Consider the following 13,674-nt stretch of genomic DNA (forward strand, 5'->3'; position numbering starts at 1 on the left):
AACGCCGCTCAGCCAACCGTACGTCCCACCTCATCCCCCTGAGGAATATTTTGGGACAGGATGGATGCTGGGTTCTTATTCTCGTCGGCCACCGGGCTGCGCAAGCACCCCCAGCTGCAAGTACAGTACTCGCTCAGCACCTTCGTCTCCTGGGGGAAGCTTCCCGTGCCGAGTAAACGACCGAGGCACACCCCTGCCCAGAAACCTACTCCACCCAAGGAACGTACACCCCACAACGGATCTTTGGACCGGGTAGCAACGCCGCCCCCCAATCAGGTCAAAACACCCTCCACAGGACCACGCTTCTCGTGGCACTCAGCGAGCGTCACCTGATCGTATGGGGTTTCCGGTGAGCGTGGGCGCAAGGGACACAGGACAATGCGTGGAGAGTCGGAGCTCCGGGAGACGGCTCTTCAGTTTCGCTCACCAAACGTCTGGGGAAGCCAGTGCTTCATCCTCTACGTACGGTTGGAGGAGACGGGCGAAGTACTGTACAACAAAACGACCAGAAAACCTTTCAAGGGAAGCATTGGGAACTCACCCAAGAAGTCAAGGTACGGCGTGTGCGTTTACGTGGGCTGCTTTATTTGACTATTGGGTTGGATACGCAGAGGAGCGCTGGAGGTCGGAGAACCACCATTTGAGGGCATCCTCATCAAGGAGCAGGGTACGCCAGCGTGCTATGTTGACAATGAGGTGAGAATCTACTCTACGCTATCTATCCGAAACACACCCCACCTAAACCGCCACCGTCCAAACCCCCTATCTATCTATCTACCTACCTACACCTACTCGCTCAACTGCGCGTCCACCCACTTCCCGACAACCGTCTCAAAATAATCCAACGGCGCAGTGCCGAGCCCCATCAACACATCATGAAACGCCCTCAAATCAAACTTGTCCCCCAACCGCTTCGCCGCGGTCGCCCGCATCGCCTGGATCTTGATCTCCCCGTACTTGTACGCGAGCGCTTGCCCCGGCATGCAGGCGTAGCGGATGGCTTCGTTCTCGAGCGTCGATTCCGAGAGGGAGACGTACGGCCGCATTGAGTCTTTGACTTTGTCCACCGACCAGCCGAGGTGGTGCAGGCCCTGTACAAATGATCGAGGGGTTAGTTTTGGGGCGAGGGGAAATAGGGGATGTTGCGAGGACTTACGGTATCGACCACCAACCGCAACGCGCGATGCATCTCCAATTCCAACCGTCCAAACCAATCCAGCGGGTCCTCGTACATCCCCAGCTCGACGCCCAGACTCTCCGAATACAGTCCCCACCCCTCCACCTGCGCGGTCGAAAAGATCAACTTGCGGATATCATGGTCGGTGTCCCGCTCGAGCGCCAGCGACATCTGGTGATGGTGGCCCGGGTTCGCTTCGTGCAAAAGCAAGGCGCGCATCCCGTGCGTCGGCACCCCTTTGGCGAGGGAGAGGTTGACGAGGAACTTGCCGGGCTTTTCTTTGGTGCCGGGGAAGTACATCGCTTCCGGGGCGCCGGCTTCGGAGTGGGCGGGTACGGCGACGATGGCGCACTTGTCTTTGGGGAACTTGCCAAAGAAGGCGGGCATCTTGGCGTCGATGATTTTGAGGAGGGATTCGTAGGCGGGGATGATGTCGTCGACGTTGTCGATGTAGAGGTGGGGGTACTGCGTTTTGTCGTTGAGGGCGTTGATGAAGTCCTTGATGGAGCCCTGGAACCCGAGCTTGGCGATCGTGGCTTCCATCTCCGTGGCGATGCGCGCGACTTCTTTGAGACCGAGTTGGTGGAGTTCGTCGGCGGTGACGTCCGAGTCGGTGTGGATCCTGATGAAGTCTTGGTAGGCTTCCTCGGACCCGGGCATGCCGTAGATCCCGTCGTATTTGCGGGCGTGCTGGCGGTACTCGTCCTGCAGGAAGGTCTTGAGTTTCTTGTGTGCGGGCACCACGCTCGTGCGGATCGCGTCGTGGAGAAAGTCTTCGGGAAGTCCGACGGCTGTGACGTCTTTCACGATGTTCCAGGGGTTGGTGGCGGGGTCTTCGGTGATGTAGCCGTCGCAGCCTTTGATGAGGAGGTCGATGGAACGGATCGGGAGCGTATATTTGGACTCGATGCCCTTGCGAAACCCGTCAATGACCTGATCCATCCTCGGCGCAATCTTCTCCAGCCTCGACCTGAAGTTCTCGATATCCTTCACAGTCTTGACCGCCGACGCATGGACGAGCTGCATCCACGAGCCCACGATCGTGCCCTGCATATGGGTCGCGGGCATATCCTTCCGCGAGATGGTCCGCGCCTCCAGCGTCTCTTTTTTGATGAAGGACTTGACCATGATAATCAGGTTTTGCTCATCCTCGGTGAGGGTGGATTTGTCGAGTAAGTCGAGTTCGGCGGCGGTGTGGGCGCAGGTGGCGAGGTATTCGTCCTGCTTTGTCAGGTCGAAGATCTCATCGCGATAACGGGGCCAGTCGAGAAAAGCACCCGCTTCAGGCGAGTTCTTGAAAAAGGCGTCCAAGAGCGTGTCGAGGAGGCCGTTGAGCTTTGCGGAGGTGGCTGAGAGGGCGGTGGTGGACATGTTGTGTCGAGCGGAGAGGTGTTGAATTGTGCGCTTGGTGGAGAGGAATGGAGAGGGGAGTGCGCTGTCCTTTTATCTTCTTCAAGAAGTGCCAGTGCTCTGTGTGAGAGGGCGTGGACCTCCCACGAACGTTCGTCGTTGAGACCTCTGCGTGTGCCTGGGTGCCAGTGGGTGGGTGTGCCAGCCTTGTGTGCAGCGCCATATGTATTGGCAATACCGTTGTACAGTTGTACATGTACAGTAGGAGTCCTGGTAGCACTAGGAGTATAGCCCGCACATGCACGCCCACGAACGGAATGTCGAATTTCGGCCGCTTGGCTTGTTGCCAGTTGGAGTGGATTTGGATGACCGTGTGCGAAGAGTAGGCGCTCGCCGTGACTGCGCGATCTGTCGGAGTCCTCGGAACTTACTCCCCGTAATCACAGCCAGAATTCCAGGTGGGCGGCGAGTCGTCGGAACTTGCTGCGTTGGCGTTGCTAGCCCCCAGCCTCCTCGCTCTGGATCCTCCTTGGCGCCCACGTTGGGTGGCCTCGAGAGCGACAAAGCAGCATACGGAACGCTTGGTATATATAGAGGAGGGCCCCGTCCGTCACTAAACACTCAAACACCACCTACACAGACAAACTGCAGCTTGATTATCCCAGCACCACAACCATGTCCGCCACTGCCACTGCCACTGCAACCGCAACCAAACGCCTCCCTCCGCTCATCATAGGCTCAGGCATCTCAGGACTCACGTTCTCAACTATCCTCGCTAAACACCCAAACTACCCGAAGGTTTTCGGCACTACCAAACCCCCACGCGTTTTTGATGCCGCAAAGGAGTTTAGCGCAAAGTTGGGCGCGGGTCTCTCGATCGCGCCTAATGCCGTGCCTGCACTCAAACAATTGGGTGTTTGGGATGAGATTAGAGCGGCTGGGTGTGAAATGGATAGGGTATGTATGAACGCGTGCGTTAGCGAGCCAGTGTGATGCCGAGCGAAGCGACTGGGCCGGAGGCCCAGCATCATCACTTTGCTCATCCATCAACCCATGCTCGCTCCCGCAGGTCTGCATCTTCAGCGAATCGAAAAAAGAACTGGGGCACATGTCCGGCGACATGTACCGCGAAGCATGGGGCGCACCGCTGCTCACCATCGAACGCGGCCTCCTCCAACAAATCCTGCTCAAACACGCGCAAGAATCCGGCGTTGACGTCCAGTACAACAAAAAGGTAACCTCCATCACCGTCGACAAGCGATCCGAAACCGTCTTCATCACATTCTCCGACGGCACAACGGAAACTGGATCCATGCTCATCGGCGCCGACGGTGCACACAGCATCACCCGCAAAACAATGTACTCGCTGCTTGGCACCCCGGAACCGCCCATGCGCACCCGGGGCATCTCAACCCTCTACGGCATCTCCGCCCCGATCCCCCAAATCCCCCTCGGCCACACCCAATGGGTGATGGGCACCAACGAGATCTGGGGCACCTGGGCGCTAGCCAACCACAAGACCTTCTGGTTCATCAACGAGTACGAGCCGGAGAAAGTGAAAGAAGGGCAGTGGTTCGATGACGCGGATGTCGAGGCGACCAAGAAGCGGTTCGAGGATAGGTGGTTCCCTGTGGAGGGTGTGGGGAGGTTTGGCGACGTGATGAGGGACAGCGACCGGTGCATCAAGGTGGGGCTTTGGGAGAAAAGTTACGAGCATGTGCATGCGGCCGACGGGAAGATTGTCCTGATGGGTGATGGTAGGTCTCCGCTTCCCCGCGTTTCATCCACCATCGTCTTGACGTTAATCATATCCCCATTGAATTGTCCCCACAGCCGCCCACCCCATGGTCCCCTTCGCGGGCCAAGGCGCAAACACCGCCATCGAAGACGCCGTCACACTCGCCAACCTCCTCCTCTCCCCCGCCGCCTCCCTCCCTACAATAGCAGAAGCCTACGCCGCCCAACGGATCCCGCGAACCAAGAAAATAGTGGATTTTGCGGGCCTGACGGGGACCTTGCAGATGGGCGGTGGGGGTGTTGTTAGGAGGGTCAGGGATTGGACTTATATGACCCCGAGGTGGGTGTTGGAGAGGAGTATGGGGTGGTTGTATGGGGTGCAGCCGAGGATTGAGGGGTTGTGAAGGGGGTGGGGTTAGGCGTAGGCTATGTGTGTTGGATGGACTGGGGGGGGGGGGGGGTGCTATGGACGGTTACGGAGCATAATGCAAACATCTGCGTGGGAGTTGGGTGCTGCAGATCTAAGAAGCGGACAGACGAAATTGACGGAATGTGACAGCGCGTCGGTGTGCGTACCCGTCATTTCGTTCACCAGAATGTTGTATGGCGCTCACCGCATTCCCACGAAACGCAAGGACGGGCATCTGACCGGTCAGCCTTGAAATCTTTGTTCTCATGCGATGGTCTGTTCTGTTCCATATAATGTTGTGTGTACACGGCCGTTTTGTTCTCGGATGCCACTGACCGCATCCCCCGGGAGACGTACTGGCGAAAGACGGCGTCTGGCCAGTCAGTCCTGAGCCTCATGCAATGGGCGTTATGCTCACGTATAACGAACGACTGGGCAATCAGACTGCACGGCCCGGGCTGCCCGCAAGCACACTAATATTCCCCAGAATACATATGGTTGGATCCTTGGTTGGATCAATGCAACACAAGTCTCCCGCCAAACGCAAGGACTGAGTTATGAGTATATGCACTTGTAAGGTTCTTAATCAACAGCATCGGCGAACATAATATGAAAAGGCGTCGAACGAAGGCTTCCTTTGTCTTTAGAATGTAACGCGGCTTATGGGGCATCAGTCGGTGATTCAGTATCTTTTGCAGACTCAAAGGTAGGACCGGAAGGTGCGTCGTGATAAACTTCTGAGAGACTCTCAGATGAAGCGCTGCGAGGACCCTCGGACGTATCCTCAGGAGGCGCAAGACCTTCTTCAGTGCGAGTTGGGGGATCGTTGCTCGCAGAAGGCCCATCGGTCTGCGGAGAGGTGGAGACCTGTGGTACTGCTGACACTTCCGTCGCCTCGTTCGGAGTGTTCGTGCCTGTTGACGCACCTCCAGATCCCACCGACGCTTCCAGCAGTCTATGGATGTCGTCCACTCTAGAGAGTAACGCTTCGCTTCCGTTCGCACTTATCCGAAGCCTGGACACTACCTCCGCTAATTGGTCCGCGATCCGAGTCGCTTCTGCCAATAGAGTGGGGTTTTCTGTGGATACTGAGCTTGGAGCAGGTGGCGGTCCGGAGGTCGGTGCACGGGGCGACGTCTGGGTGGTACTCGTTGTAGACGAAGATGCGAGGTTAGGCCTCACGGGACCAAAAGGCGTTGCTGCGGGCCGGGTTGATCTCTGTCCAAATGCTGTAGACCCAAAACCTCCTCCGTAGCCTGTTACCCCCGCAGCAGTGCCTGTCTCGCAGCGGTTTCGTTCCAACTCGTAATCTCTCCACCTAAGTTCCTAAACGAGGTGAGGGAAGAGGTACGTGATCAGAAGTCAACAGTAGGCGCATGTCGGACTGCTATTACCTCGTGCGACCAATTTTGGTAATCGTGCATGGTAGATATGTTATAGATCTTGCAAGGTTCATGCTGAGGATTAACTTTTGCATATTCCTTCTCTACGGGTGCCTGAAACCGTGGGAATGCTGTTCCGTTATTTACATGTGCCGTGGTCATCAGAAACGGGGAGGGACCAAACGTTGTCCCTCTGTTCGCGCCAAAATCCACCGGCGTAGGAGTCGCAATCTGATTGGACCCTTGTGTCCCTCCAGATGCTGACGTGGGGGACGGAACGGAGGGGCCAGAAGCGGGTGCTCGTTGGGCTGTTCCACTAGATGAGGATGGTGCAGTAGTCACGAAACTGCCAAATGGTGCCGTGCTGGACCCTCTCAGGCCGAAAGCTCCGGACGGCGTAGGTATTGCTCCACTAGAAGTAGAGGAAGTACTAGATGAAACGCCCCCAAATGGCCCGGTGCCCACTCCGAAACCTCCGAACGGCGGAGGGGTTGTTCCACGAGATGTAGAGACAGTACTAGACACAACACCGCCAAATGACGCCGTGCTTGGCTGTCCCACTCCGAAGCCTCCGAACGGCGGAGGCGTTGTTCCACGAGACGTAGAGGCAGGACTAGATAAAACAGCGCCGAAACCTCGGAATGGCGTAGGTGCAAAGGAGAAACTAAATACTTGAGGGGCAGCGGACGACGCGGCAGGCGTGGACGCTGAAGGGGGTTGAAGATGCACAGAGGATTCAGGTGAAGATGATGCCGCGCCACTTGTTGTCGTGGTCTGAAATCCGAAACCACCGACCGATGTAGTTGTGGGAGTAGAACGCAGAGTAGACTCCTGGGAAGGGGCAGACGGCGTCACATTGACAGAGGCGGGGGCTGGGTCGGGTTTCCCAAATGGCCTCCCTGCGGGGATCGGCCGGATAGCAGGTGACGCACTTCCGGACGCAGAAGCAGAAGCGGTTCTGCCGAAAGTCGGCGTGCTGGGCGCTCTGGAGGACGAGTTGCCTCTCCCGGATGCAGGAGGTGTGAAACCGGAATTCGGCACTTTGCGCGCGCCAGACACCGAATTGGCTCCTCCTGGTGCAGTAGCAGATGTGGTCCCTCCAAACGAGAAGTTGGCTCTGCCGGATACAGTACCAGATGTGGTTCCGCCGGAATTCGGAACAACCTGTGCTTCGAATAAAGAAATTGGGCCTCCGGATGCTCTATTGGAACTGGTTGCGCTAGAGTTCAGCCCTCCGAACAACGTCGGTGGAACAGTGGATGCAGCTCCTGATGCCGGCCTAAAGGAGGGGACCCCGAACGTCGGTCTTTCGTTGGCGCCGAGGGCCACTGACGCGGCGGCGAGAGGAGCGATTGGAGTGGAAGTCAGACCGAACCCTATTGCCGACCTTGTACCCGAGTCGGATCCGGATACCGGCTCAGAAGAAGAGGTGGGGAGATCACTGACGTTCGGTAAATCACCCCGTACGCTCACTCCGCCTTTCAGAACATCGTCGAGGCTTTTGGTAGCTCTTTTGAAGTCCTCGAAAGGATTGTTTTCCCGACTCGACCACCCCTCGCTCACACTTGGGATGTCAGCACACCGTGCTGAAGCCGATACGTAACGAGTCGCAAACTCGCTGGGTCCCATTCCCCGTTCGATGATTCGATCGAGTGCATCGATGAATCCTCCCACATAAATGCCTTGACATCCCTCGCTCAGTGAAGGAGGAAGCTTCCAATTTGCATACATCCTAAAAGAGGAGCGGGTTATTGCGTCCCAGATTTTCGGATGGCAAAGACGCACACTCGAGGCTTTGAACCATGCGCTGCTCACGTGAGAGACAGGGTGCGATACTGTAATTGTGGGTGATCTCTCGCCCTTGAGGGCATGCTTGTGCACCTTGGCCCACACCGCCATCTCCGGGTGTTCAGCAAATACCCGCGTCACCGTGTCATGCAGGCCCCCATAGAAGGGAGCAAGCGGAACAGGTATACCACGCCTTCGCATACTTCGGATGTCCGCTACTTCTGCGTACGGTCTGACGACTTCTTCCCACGAACCCAGATCGATTTGCTCGTTCAGCGTTGCTCTGAGGGTCCGCTCTATGGAGCCAATCCGCGACATGAAATCGCGGCAAGAGGATGTGTTCATTAACTTAAAACTTAAGATACAGTACGATTGCCTTTCTGAGTCTCCATATGCCCCACAGAATGGATCTGTTCTGCGGAGGCTTGCAAATGCCAGATTTATAATAGACATCATCCTGCCCCGTTTCTTCAAAGGCATACGCAATCTCTATTGCCGCTTCGGTGGAAATGGGTTCAGAGAGAGTTTTGAACCTCCGTTCCGCAGCACACCTTTCGCATTCGTCAGGCTGGCATTCCGTCCGTTTGAGGGTTCCTCCGTGACAAGATTCCGCGATTTCGCGGAATTCTCTGGAAAGCCAATCGCCTTGGGATTCAGTGTCCGCAACATCATATACAGCCTTGTAATGGATATCATGCTCCGGTAGCGTCCTCAAGGCCTGAACGCAGCTGTGTATAGGATCAGTGGATATCATCGAAAGCAGGCTTCGCACGGTGCTGGCAGTCTTGGCGTGTGCGGCATCGAACAACGCAGTTTTCTCGTCCCCGGCACAGGATATCCGGGCCAGACGGGCCACGGCGATCTGCAATAGAGACAGGTCTGTGCCGCTAGCGCCAACGGTGAGCTTGTGACCATCTCGTGTGTCGGCCTGAAAGCATACCGCTACCTGCTGCCACCGCCCGGAAAGGCTGTCGTATAGCATCCACGATAAGAAAACGGCGAGGCAGTCCGAAAGAGCCTCGAAAGGTCGCACGGGCCTGGCCCCGTCTGACTCCACATCGTCAGACTCCACAAGCCGGGCAGCCAGGAAAGCCCTCCTGTGTATCGAGAGCACTGCCAAAGGATCCATCCCTGTTCCGATCCTGTTCGGACAGTGAGCTTTAAGAAAATGGCACAAAACCGAAGTGAAAATACAACGCTGCCGCTTGAATTTGCCTCCTCATCACGGCGGGCGGCGTTCTACTGGAGCGGCGTTCCTGAGCTCGTTCTCTTATGGTTCAAAGGGTTTATCCCCGAACGAACGACGCGACGAAGAAGGTTACGCTTAGTTTTTCAAAGACTTTCGAACCCTCGTTGGACAAATCACTGGTACAGCTGCGACAAAGCTACTAAGAAGCGGGCCGTCGCCGTCGACCCGTTGCTTGTCGTGTGAGGAGACATTCCTGCCATGGGAGTGCATGCTTTACGAAGCGAAAAACGTGGCCGTCCGGCGGCAAACGAACCCGACTTGACAGACCAAGGTGATAGGAGATCATGAGCACGGGTCGTCCTTCATCTTTTCGGGAGAACAACATTTGCGTTGAGAATGAGCCCCCCCATGCTTCATGCCGGATCGTGGAGGGGTTCTCGGATGGGCAGAGGGTTCCCATGGACCCGATGTCGAAACTGAGATAGGGCCAGCATCTCAAACAAGCTCTTTGGATTGCAACATGCCCTCCAACAAGCTCTTTTTGTGGAGTCTGAGCAAAAGGACAAGGCTACGCCCTTTTTGTTGATGAGGGAATTTGCAGACCGCTGTGCGGCATCGGACATCGGGCAACCAAGCGTCAGAAGGGAAGACTGACAGATTACGACAGCGCGTCGCAAGGAGACATTCCGAGGCATGCTTTATGAAACGAAAAACATGGCCGTCGTGACTTGACAGACCAAGTTCACTGCGAGATTACGCTGCGCTCACTCCAGATTCCTCGGAGCGGCCGCGCAATGAGGACAAGGATCAATTATTCCAGTGAACGATGCTCATATAAAGTTCCCACTGTAACATGGCATTCGCTGTTGCGCGGAAAGCAATGTACATAATGGCATTCTTGGAAATCGATCGATGGTTTTGCGTTGCCACCCAGTCATTTCCGCGCTCCACATCCTGAAGCAAAACGGCCTGATGCGGTGCCATTGCTCGGTCTTGAAGACGAGATTGGCCCTCTGTGCGTTGCTGGCGTTCAGCATGGTGAGCCCGTGGCTCTTCGTGCAGACAACCATGCCACTTTTGCTCAGCCCCGGTGCAGTAAAGAACAGCCAAACACGTTAAAACATTTAGCTAGAAATCCAAAGACAAGTTCTGATCACCTTCGTGAGTGCTTACCAGGGGCGTTCTTCAACTCTACAAGTGTGCTTAACTGTAGACACTTAGGCATTGTTGGCCAGCTGGCGAGCGTTGTTTGCGTTTAGTATACAGCTCATGGGATTGCAAATGCATAGCGAGCCAAGCGAGCCTGGTAGTCTATTCTGTTGAAGTGCCAGGGTATTTTCTGGTTGTATGCTATTCAATAGCGGGCTCAGCGCTTCGGGAGCGGGAGTGTGCTGCAGAAAAGGACGGGTAAGAGTTTCGGAGCTTTGCCATTAACTGCTCTTGCTTGAAAGCCGCCTTGAGCATCGCCAACCGATGGGCGTTGTCTGCCAGCGCCAGCTGGTGGGCGTTGTTTGCGTTCAGCACGGCGAGCTCGCTGGAGACGAGGATCAGGGCGAGGATGGGTTGCGCGCGCGGCTTTGAAACTGCAAGAACGTGGCGAGCGGCGCAGCTTCGTCAAAGGCTGCGTGGAAAAAACGAGGTGGCATTTTGACCATTAAGCAGGGGGTTTCCCAAAACGCGATATCTGATCTGCATGTGGGCGAGCAAGCCATCGCTAGTGCAAGCCTTACTTACCAGGTGCGGTCTTGGACTCGACCAGGATGCTCAACGCAACAACACTTGGCGCGAGATAGTCATTGGGATTGAACATGGTGGGCCTCCCCGTGACTCTCGCAATTCTAGTCACCACCCCTACTGACAACCGGCGCCGGTAACTGCGGGAAGGCACGGTGGCGAGGAAAGAATGGCGTTGGACTAGGTGGAGCCGAGTGCTGAACCGTACTCCCCGGACAGCAGAGAGAGGTAGGGACTCGAGTTCGGGACCATGTTTCCGGCTTCGTTGACGGCTAGACGAAGGTGCTCCACGACGGTTTGCAGGTCATGGGAGTTGATGCCTTGGGTGCTTGGAACGCCGACCAGGGCGGAGAGTCGCGCGGGATATATGCTTCGGTGGAAAGTCCACTAAGATGTCTACGCACCGCTCGATGTCCTCCGCACGCTTTCCACCCAGGCGACGAGGGTCAGTGAATATGTTCCACCCCAGTGTTCAAGTCTAAGGCGTGTTCCGGCGTCTGTTGCGCCCCGCTTTGTCGAGCCACGTAGCCATCTGAGGTGAAGCCAGGGGACAGTGTCTACCGGTTTCGAGATGCATTCAATATTCTTCCAAAAGTGGAGTACATGCTGAGGGTACGGCGCACCGTAAGCATTTGCTGATGTGATGTCTGACTCCCACTACAATCCAGCTTGACTTCATTCCCCGTTCGGACATCCCAGGGGTCGATTTGGATTTTTCGTCAGTCACTGTCATCATCGATCTCTCTCATTCAGCTATATTCGGCCTAAAACGTATCATTTTGGATGTCCGCAACCTGACTGGAGGAAAGTTCTCCCTGTTGTTTTACAGCATTGTTAGTAGATCTCAACGTGTGTCACTCTGGCCGGTGTGTTTGGCCATGCGTTACGTGTGGATGAGGGAGGGAGCCGAGCCACGACCCCACCTGACAGGATCGACAGTCAATCCAAGGACCGACTGACAGTTATCGAAGCAATCATGGCGCACGAACGACCTTTCCTCTTGCTCCCTTTTCTCCTCCCTTCAGTACTATGCTCCCTTGTTCGCAACACATCTGATTGCATACATATCCCAAACGTCTGACCACCCCAAACGTCATGTCAACAAACGCCACCCAACCCCACGCTTCCCCAACCAACTTAACGGAAGATCGCTCCACTGTTGCACGCCTCCCGCAGAATATCCGCCCGAAAGATGCCCCAACCGCATTCACGCCGCCATAAGAAGGCGCTAGTCCGGCACCGGTCCGCTTGGCAAGACGTCTGCTGCTCGATAACATGACTGCGGCGCTGGTGCGCATTTATTGGTCCCAACCACGAAGCTGCACACGTCTACCACTCGTTCGATTTCATCGCCAAATATCCGTTTCCGCCATCCACAAAACCATGAAGCCAGAAGGAACTTCGTTGACATCTGCGATCAAAGACAGCAGGCCTATCAAGGCCGTTGCAAACGCCTTGGGGGCCAATCCTAGACCAACCCAGAGAATGTCTACGTTCGACCAAGTGAACGAGGGCCCGCCGTCAATTGCGCGATGTGCCGAGTGGTCCCGCGCCGTGGAGGAAGCCTGAATCCTTCGTAATCTTCATTCGATCACACTCACACCCTCTCTTTCCCGCACAGTCAATGGCCAAGGATGACAGCCCGTACGTAACATCCGCCTTCGGTCAACCTGTTCCAACCGTCACCCATTCGCTCCAGATTGGAGGTTATCCCGTATCTTCTGACGTTCATCTTTTCGAAAAGCAGCAAACGTTCAATCGGGCCAAAGCCCTCGAGCGTATGGTCCATCCTAGCGGCTCGGGAGCGTTCGGCTACTTCGAAACAACCACCGACGAAGCTGGGAAGTTGAGCAAGGCTATGTTCCTTCAGGGGGTAGGCAAGAACACCCCCGTTTTCACACGCTTTTCTACGGTGACTGTCGGAAAGGAGTTTCCGGACTCGTGTCGGAACCCGAGGGGGTTTGCGGTGAAGTTTTACACCGAGGGAGGGAATGTAAGTGATTATTTTGCGGTTCCGCTGAAGGTGTCATGTATCCAGCCTACTCATGGCCGCCGTTATTCGCAGTAAGACCTGGTCGGTTTGAACTGGCCAGTGTTTTTCGTCCGCGATCCCATGCAGGGCCGGACGTCATTCGATCCCAACAACGCAACCCTCGCAACTTCCTGATCGACTACGATTCTTGGTACGACTTCCTTGCCAACGTTCCGGAGAGTATGCACGCCGGAACGATGCTCATGTCTGACCACGGCACTCCCGTCGGCTGGAGATTCATGGATGGGTTCGGTTGCCACACTTTCAAATGGGTCAACGCAAGCGGTGCACAGACGTTCGTCAAGTATCACTGGCTCTCGGAGCAGCCAAGAAGCATTGCATGAGACGAGGCTGTTCGTATGTGCGGTGAAGACCCAGACTTTGCAAAGTAAGTTTGGTCGCCTGCGAAGTTTTACCTGGACTGTTCTTTGAAGATGTCCTGATCATCAGCATTTTCCCTGGAGAGACTTGTACAACCACATCGCCTGAGGGGGCACGGCCTCTTTCTATGATGTTATAGTGTGCAAAACGAATGTCACCCTTTACACACTCAATCTGATCCTAGGGGCTAATTACACCTCGATATCACACCATGCGTTGCGGCAATAGCTGCTGTGAGACGAGTGTTTGCTTGGGTATGAAGATCCGACAACTCCAATATGCGATCGATGATCTCACGTGGAAGTCGAGCTATAGAAGGGACTTCGGAAGGTGTCATGCCGTTAGGTGAGAAAACTGGAGATAGGAAAGGACTGCTGCCTGACAGACGGTAGTTGGAGCACCAAAATCGAGAGTCTCACCACTCCCTCACCAGTCCTTTATGTATATATATATGGACCGTCAGTATGTCAGAACGCGGCGCTCAGGTGCTCAAGA

At 55.6% G+C, this 13,674-nt stretch overlaps 4 protein-coding genes across 4 annotated transcripts; 2 read left to right on the plus strand and 2 right to left on the minus strand.

Annotated features, from left to right (window-relative positions):
• Positions 1 to 744: 744 nt before the first annotated feature.
• Positions 745 to 2,686, minus strand: EV422DRAFT_226900 (uncharacterized protein). The gene is made up of 2 exons (XM_053065527.1): positions 1,157 to 2,686; positions 745 to 1,091 (listed from the first exon to the last, which is right to left on the minus strand). Exons 1-2 carry the CDS (start codon positions 2,546 to 2,548, stop codon positions 789 to 791), a joined length of 1,695 nt encoding a protein of 564 aa, XP_052922458.1. The 5' UTR covers positions 2,549 to 2,686; the 3' UTR covers positions 745 to 788.
• Positions 2,687 to 3,115: 429 nt separating this feature from the next.
• Positions 3,116 to 4,704, plus strand: EV422DRAFT_226867 (uncharacterized protein). The gene is made up of 3 exons (XM_053065526.1): positions 3,116 to 3,484; positions 3,597 to 4,284; positions 4,361 to 4,704. Exons 1-3 carry the CDS (start codon positions 3,203 to 3,205, stop codon positions 4,666 to 4,668), a joined length of 1,278 nt encoding a protein of 425 aa, XP_052922459.1. The 5' UTR covers positions 3,116 to 3,202; the 3' UTR covers positions 4,669 to 4,704.
• Positions 4,705 to 5,129: 425 nt separating this feature from the next.
• Positions 5,130 to 8,458, minus strand: EV422DRAFT_226955 (uncharacterized protein). Its single transcript, XM_053065528.1, has 2 exons — positions 6,068 to 8,458; positions 5,130 to 5,999 (listed from the first exon to the last, which is right to left on the minus strand). The coding sequence occupies exons 1-2, from the start codon at positions 8,321 to 8,323 to the stop codon at positions 5,334 to 5,336; spliced, it is 2,922 nt and encodes a 973-aa protein (XP_052922460.1). The 5' UTR covers positions 8,324 to 8,458; the 3' UTR covers positions 5,130 to 5,333.
• Positions 8,459 to 12,390: 3,932 nt separating this feature from the next.
• Positions 12,391 to 13,142, plus strand: EV422DRAFT_570834 (catalase-like domain-containing protein; the record flags this gene model as incomplete). The annotated part of the gene is made up of 2 exons (XM_053072921.1): positions 12,391 to 12,796; positions 12,886 to 13,142. The coding sequence occupies 2 exons, from the start codon at positions 12,391 to 12,393 to the stop codon at positions 13,140 to 13,142; spliced, it is 663 nt and encodes a 220-aa protein (XP_052922461.1).
• Positions 13,143 to 13,674: the final 532 nt, after the last annotated feature.

Source organism: Fimicolochytrium jonesii (genome assembly GCF_025526975.1).
Source record: "Fimicolochytrium jonesii strain JEL569 chromosome Unknown EV422scaffold_28, whole genome shotgun sequence".
NCBI lineage: Eukaryota > Fungi > Chytridiomycota > Chytridiomycetes > Spizellomycetales > Powellomycetaceae > Fimicolochytrium > Fimicolochytrium jonesii.